Source organism: Carlito syrichta, unplaced genomic scaffold, assembly GCF_000164805.1.
Source record: "Carlito syrichta isolate Samal-C Ts95f unplaced genomic scaffold, Tarsius_syrichta-2.0.1 Scaffold287842, whole genome shotgun sequence".
NCBI lineage: Eukaryota > Metazoa > Chordata > Mammalia > Primates > Tarsiidae > Carlito > Carlito syrichta.
In genome coordinates, this window is record NW_007231938.1 from 886 (window position 1) to 11,310 (window position 10,425).

The 10,425-nt window shown below is 46.5% G+C and overlaps 1 protein-coding gene across 1 annotated transcript; it reads right to left on the reverse strand.

The window, feature by feature from the left end:
- Window positions 1–3,650: 3,650 nt before the first annotated feature.
- On the reverse strand, window positions 3,651–10,083 carry LOC103255116 (arachidonate 12-lipoxygenase, epidermal-type-like). The gene is made up of 14 exons (XM_008053084.1): window positions 9,946–10,083; window positions 9,303–9,504; window positions 9,001–9,082; window positions 8,792–8,914; window positions 8,603–8,706; window positions 8,296–8,456; window positions 7,318–7,461; window positions 7,012–7,221; window positions 5,425–5,511; window positions 4,998–5,167; window positions 4,764–4,886; window positions 4,208–4,307; window positions 3,938–4,105; window positions 3,651–3,830 (listed from the first exon to the last, which is right to left on the reverse strand). Exons 1-14 carry the CDS (start codon window positions 10,078–10,080, stop codon window positions 3,651–3,653), a joined length of 1,989 nt encoding a protein of 662 aa, XP_008051275.1. The 5' UTR covers window positions 10,081–10,083.
- Between the last annotated feature and the right edge of the window lie 342 nt (window positions 10,084–10,425).

A 10,425-nucleotide genomic window follows, 5' to 3' on the forward strand; every position in this document is an offset into this window, starting at 1 on the left:
ATGCCGTCGCCATCTTGCCCCGTCTCCATTAGAGCTCTTTTATATGTTATTTTTTTCTTTTGCTTTATTAAGATCCTCTCTTTGTCTTTGACCTCTAAGAGTTTGATTATTACATGCTTTGGGGTAGTCTTATCTGGGTTGCATCTGTTTTGGTGATATTTGACTTTTCTGTACCTGGATATTTAATCCTTCTCTTGGTTTAGAAAATTTTCTGTTATTATTTATTTGAATAAGTTTTCTATCCCCTTTTTCTTTTGTAATTCCCTCTTGAAGGCCAATGACTCTCTCTCTATATATATATATATATTTTTTGTATATATTTATATAAAATTTATATTATATAAAAATTTGTCAAGACTTAATAAGAAAGATGTGTATTCAGTAGCAGTTGGATGAAATGTTCTGTAAATGTAAATTAGATCCATTGGTCTGGAATCATTTAATTCCAACATTTCTTTGTTAATCTTCTATCTAAATGGTCTGTCCATTACTGAGAGTGGGATGTTGAAATTCCCTACTATTATTGTACGGCAGTATATCTCTCCCTTTAGATCTATCAGTATTTGTCCTATATATTAGGGTATTGCAGTGTTAGGTACATATGTGCATGTATGTGTGTGCGTGTGTGTGTGTGTGTACAGATATATATATTTCTGGAATATATATATTCCAGAGATAACAATCCACATAGAATAGAACGCAAATGGCCTATCTGGAGTTTTGTAATGCCATGACCCTACATGAGTGCAGATGAATTGGGACATAAAGAACTAACCAAAGCCAGACAAATGTAATTTAACAATGATTCGTGAAGGCAATTTAAGTCTGTTGTAGAAATAGGAAGAAAAGGTGATTTCATAGGAAATCTAGAGGTGAACAGATCATGTGAGAATCACCACAGATGAATATTTAGAGGACACAATAAAGCCCCTTACATGCACAGTTACCTGGACAGAGTAAAAGAGTATTTATATCAGATCCTCCTAGGAGAGTAGGGTGGAAGGAGTCAAGGGATTTGGACCAGTACCCTATGACTGTGCTATACAGAAGAGATGAGGAGACTTGCTGAGGAAACTTGGGAAGGTGTAGAGCAGAATGAAGAGGGAAATGAAAGAGAGATAATGCACCTAGGAAGTGGTAGAACTAGGAGAGAGAACTCAGTGACATGAAATGATGACAGGAGATGGAGGAAGACCTAGTTTCCTGCCCCTTCTATCCTTGAACTTCTCTTCTCCATTGGCTTCTGTGACCTGCATCATTCAGCTCTTCCAAACTCCCAAGGATCATTCTTATTTCCTAACTTCAATTTCCCTTTTATACTCCTAACTGTGAGTATATCTGAAGGTGCCCTTAACCTCTGACTCTTCTACTTTTTTCCCTTGTTCATAGATTCAACTTGTATATCATTCAAACTACAGACTTGACCTTCTTTCTTTCTTCAGTTTAGCCTCTCCAATTGTCTGTTTAATTTTTTCCCATAAGGGACCCATGATTACCTCAAACTTAAACAACCTTTCTTCTGCATTTTTGTATGTATAGCCAGCCATGCCAAAACTGAAAACCTCAGCTTGATCTCTGCCTCTCCCTTACATGTTACCTCGCCTCAGTCAGTCCTCAAGTCCCTTCTACCATTTCATGTAACCAACAAATCTTTTAGGCAACCAACTCAAAGGTTCTGTGAGTCTATGGTCTGTGGCTGTCTTATTTCTTTATCATCTACCTAAAAGAACCAAGTCATAGAAACTCAAAACACAAAGTATGGACAGGAACATTAGAAGTTTGGAGGCATTAGCCAAGTGAAATTTGGATGGCACACACGTTTGTTTCTAACTTATTAACTGTATTATATATGTTCTTTCTTTTTAATATATAAGACATAAGTAAACTAAATGTGTAAGATTTTTTTAAAATTTTAAGGATGTGGAGTACAATTCAGAATTCGGTATGCAAATGGTCACTGTACAGGTAAAATTTGGGCCTCGCTTTGGTCCCCACTTCGCCTGGTTTGTGATCAGGTACTCTTATTGATTAAGTGGTGTCCCCTCCTTCCCTGGCAGTTTTCTTCTACTGTCAATCTCTTTTTAATAGTATTATGATAATTGTTCAGTGTTCGCTTATGAGTGAGAACATATGATACTCAGTTCTTTGTTTCTGTGATAGATCACTGAGTATTATAGACTCTAAATCCATCCAAGCTGCTGCAAAGTTCATAATTTTGTCCTTCTGTATGGCTGCATAATATTCCATTGTACCACATTTTTTTAATCTAGTTCATTATTGGTGGGCAGCACTGTTGGTTCTATGTTATTTGTGAATAATGCTGCAATAAACATGCATGTGCAGGAAACTGTGTGGTGATTCGTAAAAGATCTAAAAATTGATCTTCTATATGACCCAGCAATCCCCCTTCTGGGAATAATCCCAGAGGAACTCAAATCACTCTATAAAAAAAGATTCTATTTTTTTGGATGAATTTATTTATTTATTTACTTAATTTTAAGGATGTGGGGTACAATTCAGGTTAGGCATACAAATGTTCATTATGCAGGTACCCTTGTTGATGAGGTATGCCCCCGGCTTCCCCAGGCATATTCCCACTACTGCCAATCCCACTCTCCCAAAAAAGATTCTTTAAAAGCGCTGATGTATCTTTTTTCCTTCTTTTTCCAATTACATCAGACTCCATCCAAAATTTTCATTGGTCTCTAGATTCTATGACCAATCTTTTAACTGCTTTTGCTGTGACCACAATCCTGAGATCTGCTTCTTCTTACTGAGTGGAATTTGCTGCATTTTGTTTTCAAATCATTTCCACCTTTATCTCTTCAAGTCTCATTTTCCTTAGTTATAAGAAGGGGATAGTGATACCAACTTTTTAGGGAAGTTTTAAAGTTAAATTCAGATTACATATATATAATTTCTAATATAGTGCCTGGCCTACTAGTTCCTTATTTGTTCATCTATCTTCAGTGTCTAGGACTGTGGGCTAGATGATGTGTTTTAAGGGTGGAAGGACAGAGCAGACATGATTTGCCAAGAGTCTTGGGACAGGGCTGAGAGGAAGATTGAGATGCAGCTGAAGAAGAAGCCATGCAGAAGGAAGGCTGGGCTAGGAGTGGCACAGGAGAAGTTACTGTGGGTGGCCTACAGGATGTGTTGGTTGAGGACTCAGAGAAGCCTCAAGCCAAATGGGTTAATCATCCTCGCTGGGCTCAGCTGGTCAGAATGTTTGTCATTTAACTTAGAGAGTATCAAACACACACCTTGCCGGAAAAAAAAAAATCAGTTTCAAGAAAACAACTTTTTTTCTTCCTTGGCATCTCAATTAAGGGGCAGGAAACCTTCCCTCCCCACACATAATCAACCTTTTTAATGAGATATTTTTATTTGTATAAAAGTAGGTTCTTTGGCAATGAGGAGGGGGTACAAGGGATCAGAGGGCAAGGAAGTGCAGGACATTAAAATATGGCAGCTCCAGAGGGTTTCAAAGTGCAGTGGGAACCACTGTTGTGTATTCCTCCGAGCTGTATTATGACAGCTATGGGCACCCCAACCACACAGCTGTGGGGACAGAGGATATGGCCAGGGGGACAGAGTACTCAAAAGCACTCTGAAATGGCGGAGATCAGGACTGCAGTGGGCAAGGCATCTCAGATCGTTACACTGTTCTCTACCATGCTGGGTCGAAGGTACTCATAGGGCAGGTCCAGGCCCGAATTGCGGACCTCAATCTCCTTGTCCATGGTAGCCAGCTCCTCCCGGAATTGCTTCAACACAGCTTGGGGCCCAGGGCCTGAGAAATATTCCTCCTTGTGCTGCCCTAGGGCCACCTGAGAGGGGGAGGAAAAAATGGCTCAGCCCCATGGGCCTCTTACCCAGGAATATTGTCCTTCCTTAAAGCTGCTTCCTCCCCAAGACCCAGGCGTCCATATCTCACCATGACAGGCTGATGTCTGCCAAGGAACTTTGTGAAAGTCTTTTGCATACGAGCCTGGTGGACAGTGGGCAGTGAATCCACTATATCCTTCTCTGAAACATCCTTGGAGACGGGTGGGGGCTTCCTCATGGTGCAAGGGCCATTAGGAATCCAGGAGTACCAGTCCAGCTACAGAGAGGAGAGCCACTCAGAAACCCAGGCTGATGACTTAGGCACTTGATCCCCTCCTTCTCCATCCCAGGAGCCCCTGGGAATGATCACACCGGTTACCTGGCCCAGGTGAGAAGAAGCATGCTGACCAGTGCATGTGAAGATACACATGGTGACAAAATGGCAGAGCTGAGCCCGGGACTCTAAGGCGATGGGGAACCTGGTGAAATGAGAAGAATGAGAGACTTTGAGACCAGGACATGAGGCAGAGCTCAGGCTGTGAAAAATATGTGAAGATACAGGAGAAAAAAAAAACGTGTAGACTCTACAGCTCCCACATAATGTGTGCTCAAATGTATATGCACTTGGGCTGAATGCTGGACCTATGGGGAGAGTGTGGGGAGGAGTGGGCAAATACCTAAGATAAAGTTGTGCATCTGGTTCCAGAGGAAGCTCTTAGTACATGAGGAGGAAGAACACTGTGTGGGAGAGGGAGAGAGGAAGAGGACTGGAGAAATCAGAAATGGTTATTAGTGTTTCTGGAGGATGGTTTGGAGAGAGTCAGGGAATTCTCAACCTCCCCAGGAGAGGTGTTTATGATGTTGTGAGAAGATGCAGATTGTTGTCAGATTGCTGGGCATTAACACAGGTCACTGGTGAGAGATCTCTGCCTTACCCTCGGTTTTGGGCCTTCTGCAGTCCAGTCTCTGTGATCTCTCTGCACCAGGCCTGCAGCTCTGAGTCATCCTTCACAGCTTTGTCACTCTTGTAGAAAAGCCCAACTATTCCCTCCACATACCTGTTCCCCAGGGAAGAAGACACTCTGTCTCAGGTGGCCAACATAGGACCTTCTGGACCTACAGTCTCTCCCCACCCCCTGCTGTTCTCTCCCTCTCTGTGTTGCCCTCACCTGTAGATGATTCCCCATAGCCTAAGGGCATCTTGGCCATAGAGAGAAGACTTCAAATCCAAGAGCCCACGGTCAGCCAGGTCATTAGGAGGACACAAGGAACGATAGGTCAAACAATCCGTGGCTCTCTTGAGAATGTCCACATGGCCTCCACTGCCAGTGCTCACCACCTGAGGACCACCCACAGCAGATAAATGAGGGTTAGCCATACCAGGTGAGGGAGGGAAGAAGATTAGGATCGGGAGACTCCAGGCCAATGAACCTACTCTGGCCCTTTTAGCCAGGAAGCTACATAAGTCTGAAGCTGATCATGGAGAGGCCTTTAGTGGAGGAAACAGAACTTGGGAGAGGAATGGGTAAGGGAAAGAATCCTTGAGATTTGTTCAACAGTGAACCCTCCTCCCTCTTTACCCATCCATTTACATACCAAATCAAAAATTCCCCATTCAGAAACAAGATTATTCCTGGCCAGGATGTTGATCTCCATGGTGTAGCGAAAGTGAGGAATCAGGAGCTGATTATGGAAGAGAGAAATGGGACACAGTCAAATAAGAGAGATCCTAGGATCCGTGAGGGGAGGGAATATTAAAGGACCAGTGATAGAAAAGAAGAAAGACATGGTTCTTCATAAAACTGTCTCCAATGGATGGAATTGGGTCAGGCAAGATTGGGAGAAAAGAGATGGAGAAATGTCTTCTCAGGGTCTTTCAAGGTCAAGGATTTTAAGGTGTCATTTATTTGCACAGGTTCATTTCCTTTGTAAGAATTCCTGGAATTCCTTATCCTAGCAAGTGCCCATATATGAGCCCGTTCCTTTTTGTCTTCCTCTGGATGTCACACTCCTACAACTATTATTCCCTCTTGCTCTCACTCCTCCTCTCCCTCTCTCTCTCCCTCTCTCCCTCTCTTTTATACAAACATGCAGAGATACCCTAAAAAAAGAAAACCCCGTCTTGACCCCACATCCCTGTCTAGTCATCTCCTCATTTCTTACTTTCCTTTTCACAACAAATCTTCTTAAAAGAGTCACCTGGTATTGTCTCTACTTCATCACCTCACATTTTCTGCTCAGTGCACACCAATCAGGCCTCCTCATTTCCAATTCCTTGAGTTAGTACTTATCCAATGACTAACCAATGACTTCCAGATTGACAAATTCAAATGTCACGTCTCTAACTTTATTGATCTCTCAGCAGCATTTGAGGCAAATAATCATGCCTCCCCCTAAAACACTTTTCTTTCTGGTTGTCATAAATCACACTTTTTTATTTCCCTTCAACCTCAATGGAGGTCCCTTCTCTTGTTCCTTTTCTCCTTCCCTTCCCTCTTCTCAGGGTATAAAGGTTGGAGCACCCTAGAGTTATTTACTGGGCCAAATTCTATGCTGTAGCTACAAAACTTAGAGGGCTTTATCTCATGCAACAGCTTTAGATACTTGCTTTCTGATAACTCTAAAATCTATATCTTCAACCCTGGCTTCTTCCAGAAACTCCAGGTTCATATATTCGATTTCCTTCCTGACATATTCAAATAGATGTCTACAGGCATTGGAAATCTCACATTGTCAGAACAGAACTCTTAATTATTCTCCAAAAATCAAAATGGTTTCCTCTCTCATCGTCTCTTTCCTACTACCCAACACTTCAGTCACCCTTACCCCACCCTTTAATCACACCTAATATCTGCCACTACCCGTGTTCCTGTTTGTTCCTCTCTTCTACAGATCTCTCTGACTGGAATGTCCTCATCCTTCGTCAACTAGCTCCTCAGTCCCAATTTCAACTCCTTTGCAAAGTCTGTTCTCACTCTTTCCCCTAACTCATAACAGGTGTGTGCCTTAGGTGTTTTCATAGCACACTTATGTGTATGTGTGCATGTGTCTGTCCACATATAAGCTGAGATTGCGGCTAGCCTAGTATGCAACGAAGTTCAATTCTGGGTAGATGCCTCCTGAAGCAAGGAGTGTGAAATCTGAAGGAGAGTCAGATGCAGAATTACAGAGTTTCTTAGATACCTTGTAGATAGGATGTAGGCTAGGCAAGCTCCTCATTGTAGCCACAGAAATAACCTCAGCTACCAGGTGTCCCCTCAGCAGATGTGATTGTAACTGGTGCAGCTGGAAGTCAGAGCTACGGACCCATGTCTTGGCCAGGAGCCAGGCCATGGGAGGATCTGAGGGCAGGAAGAGCAGAGGTGGGGGGCATCCATGTCGAGGTGGCTGGAGCTACACAGCAAGAGAGAGAGTAGCAGCTGAGGACCTGTGTGTCAGAGTCCCTACAGGAAATCAATGTCTGGCAGAAAGATACCTGAGTCCTCTTACTTGGATGACCATAGGCAAGAGTCTTCCATCTGGGTGAAGCTTCAGCATGACCAAAGGGGCTGTCACATATTGTTGCTTTAAAATGATGACATTAGGTTTGACCCCATCCAGTAGGGAGAAATCAGCTTCAAACAGAGATCCGGCCTGTAGGGTCAGGGGCAGAGATAGACAAAAAAGTTAAAGTCCGTTCTAGACCTGCCCTTCTCTCATTTGCTAGGGGGAAATCCTTCCTCTGCCTATCCAAGTCTGCTACTTTAAACCCTAATTGCTCTCCCCAGAACCAAAGACCTGAATGCAGGGTTTTCACATCCCCTGGTGAAGTTTCTGGCTTTCCACTACATACCACTATTCCCAACCCAATTTTTCTCTTATCCCCTCTTCTGTAGGCTTTAGCCAAATGTAGCAAAACAATTTCCTTTATGTTCTCCCCCCACACCCCTCCCCCCAAAAGAACAGGCTCCAGTTTCTAGCTTTCTGAGGCTCTGTTCAGTCTTTCTTGCTGTTTTTCTCCAGAAGCTTGAGCTGTTTCCTAAGACTGACATATACCTAATGAAGAAGGAAGAGAAGGTGGGGATGAAAGAGGAGGAAAACAAAAAGGAGATAACAGAAGGAGATAGTACTGATCATGGTTCTTAACCAGGGGTGATTCCACCTCCCCCACATAGGCTATTTTACTATGTCTAGAGACATTTGTGGTTGTCACAACTGGGAGGATGCTACTGGCAGCTAGTGGGTAGAGGCCAGGGATGCTACAAAAAATCCTGCAATGCACAGGACAGACCCTCACAACAGAAAATGATGTGACCCAAAGTGTCAATTGTGCCAAAATTGAGAAATCTTAAGTGCAGATGCATGAAGGTGTGAATGACAAGGTGTCAATGGAGGAGATGATGGAAGGGAAAAGGGATGGGAGAAGAAGGAAGCAAAGAGAAAGGGGATGACGGCTGAGGTGGTAGGTGAGCAGACGGAGTGCAGCACCCGGAGTTCTTTTTCCAGCTGGATCTTCAAGTCTTCTGTCCCTGGAGGCAGCACCAGTCGGGCTGGGAGACTTCTAGAACGCTTCAGGAGCATGGGGTTTGCACCATTAAGGAACTGGTATCCAAATAGGTCATCGTCCTTCCAGGAACCACAAACTCGTTCTAGGGACATCAGTTGGGGAGCACACTGTGAGCTCTGAGCTCCTGATTCCACTGACACATCACTCTCCTACCCTCTCTCCCCCTCTTCTTTCAAATCTCTGCGTTGGAAATCTGTATATAGGTTTTGAGAGGTTGTGTTAACTGACCAGCCAGGGCAGTCTTTCCACGTGGGAATACTTTTTTGAAATCTTCCAGTCTTTTTACACAACTTGTCAAATCCAATGCCCCCTTAATAGCCAAGTCCTTTAACCTGTGGAAAGATGGAACACAAGATCAAGAAAGGATCCCACCTTGCCTCCTGGGGTGCAAATGTCCAGCCTCATCCTGGCCCTCACCCTTTCGCCAGGGAGACAGTAAAGTCGAAATCCTTATCTTCGAGGAATCGCTGGTCCTTGGGAAGGTCCTTCTCCGTATTCCCTGCTACAGGCAGGATTAACCCATCTTTCCAGGAGCCCCACCTGAAGGTACAACATGGGGTCAGGGATAAGCAGGGCGGTAGGTTCATTGGAATCTGGTAGGGGATCCGAGGCTTTCTGGGGCTCACCTATACAGCTTCCTTCTTTCCTCGAGCTCCTGTTCCCGAAATTTCTTAAACGAATTCTTGGGGTCATCATTCACGGTCCGGGCTGGGGGAGAGGAAACAAGAGCATGCGCCCCCGCGCCCCCCGCGCCCCGCCCCACTCCAAGCTCTAGCCTCCCCATCAGCCATCCTCTTCAGCCCCATCCTCCTTCACGTCTCCCCCTCTTCCTCCCCTCTCTTCCATGTCCCTCTTAATATCAGAGCACCCCCGCGCGCTTCCTCCTCCAACCCGCCAGGTGCTGCACGCCCTTCTCCACTGCGCTCACCAGTGGCCTCGGGCAGGCAAATAATCCCATGTCCCTGCACCCAGTGGTAACAGGGGAAAAGCGCCTCGCCCTGGGTCCCGGGGCCCTGTACTGAGATCCACTTGCAGAACCAGTCGAGGCCCAACAGAACTTTGTGCTTGCGCAACTTCACCAGCAGGAGGCGCCCCAAGTGTACAGGAACGTCGATCTCAAATTCCGTCACCTGCGGGACAGGATGCTGCTCAGAGTCAGGTTCTGGGTCTTCAGAGAGGGCGGCGGAAATGGTGAGCCTCCCCTCGGAGCACACCCCGGGAGAGACCCGGACCGGGTGGAGGTGAGGAGGACCAGCCCACTCGGCGGGGCTCGGGCCTCCCGGGCCCCGGCCGCGTCCGGGGAGCCGCCTGTGGTCCCAGCAAGTAAGCCGGTGTCTCCACTCCTTCCGCCCAAGCAGCGAAACGCCACTCGTCCCTCCCGTTCCTCTCGCTTTTCCTTTTCCTGTAAGACACCTTGCAGGCACCCGACCTCGTCTCCTGGCCCCGCTTTCTGGGCTTCCCTCGCCGAGGCTTCAGCGCCCGCAGGCTCCTCCCGATCCCTGTCCCCGGGGCACCCGCGGAGTCCCAGGTCCCCGTCTCTCACTCCGCCCTCGGCCGCGGTGGGCACTGACCTTGCCCCACACCGGCCGCAGCTGCCTTCCCAGGTCCGCCTCCCCGTGCTCGCCCACCAGCCACAGCTGCACTAGATTGCTGGAGCCCGCCAGGAGCGAATCCCCGGTGGCGACACGGACGGTGTACTTGCCCATCTTGCCCAGACCTCGAAGAGGTCGCGGGACTGGGGGAATCAGCAATAAGAGGGGCTGGGTCTCCCACGAAACCACACCCTGACCCGAATCCCCGGTCTGTTTGGGTTCCAGGAGCCTCACTCCCCACCCCCCCAGATTCCTTCCCACTCAGATGCAGGTGTAGATCTTGGCGACCATCTCGGTACCCAGGGTTCCTCCCAGCGACTCCGGAAAGTGCAGCCCCCGCCCTTATTCGCTTGGCCAACACTCCCCGATACAGTTTCACACCCTGCCTGAGCTGACCACACCGGCCTGCAAACGACGACAGCCAGACACCAGTCCCCTCCCAATGTTGGTGAATAAATA

Coding starts and splice junctions, on each gene's coding strand:
- LOC103255116 (XM_008053084.1), bottom strand. CDS start 10,080: ATGGGCAAGTACACCGTCCGTGTCGCCACCGGGGATTCGCTCCTGGCG. Junction 5,512..7,011: donor GCCTACATCCTATCTACAAG/GTATCTAAGAAA, acceptor TTCCATAATCAG/CTCCTGATTCCTCACTTTCG. Junction 4,887..4,997: donor CTATGGGGAATCATCTACAG/GTGAGGGCAACA, acceptor CCTGGGGAACAG/GTATGTGGAGGGAATAGTTG.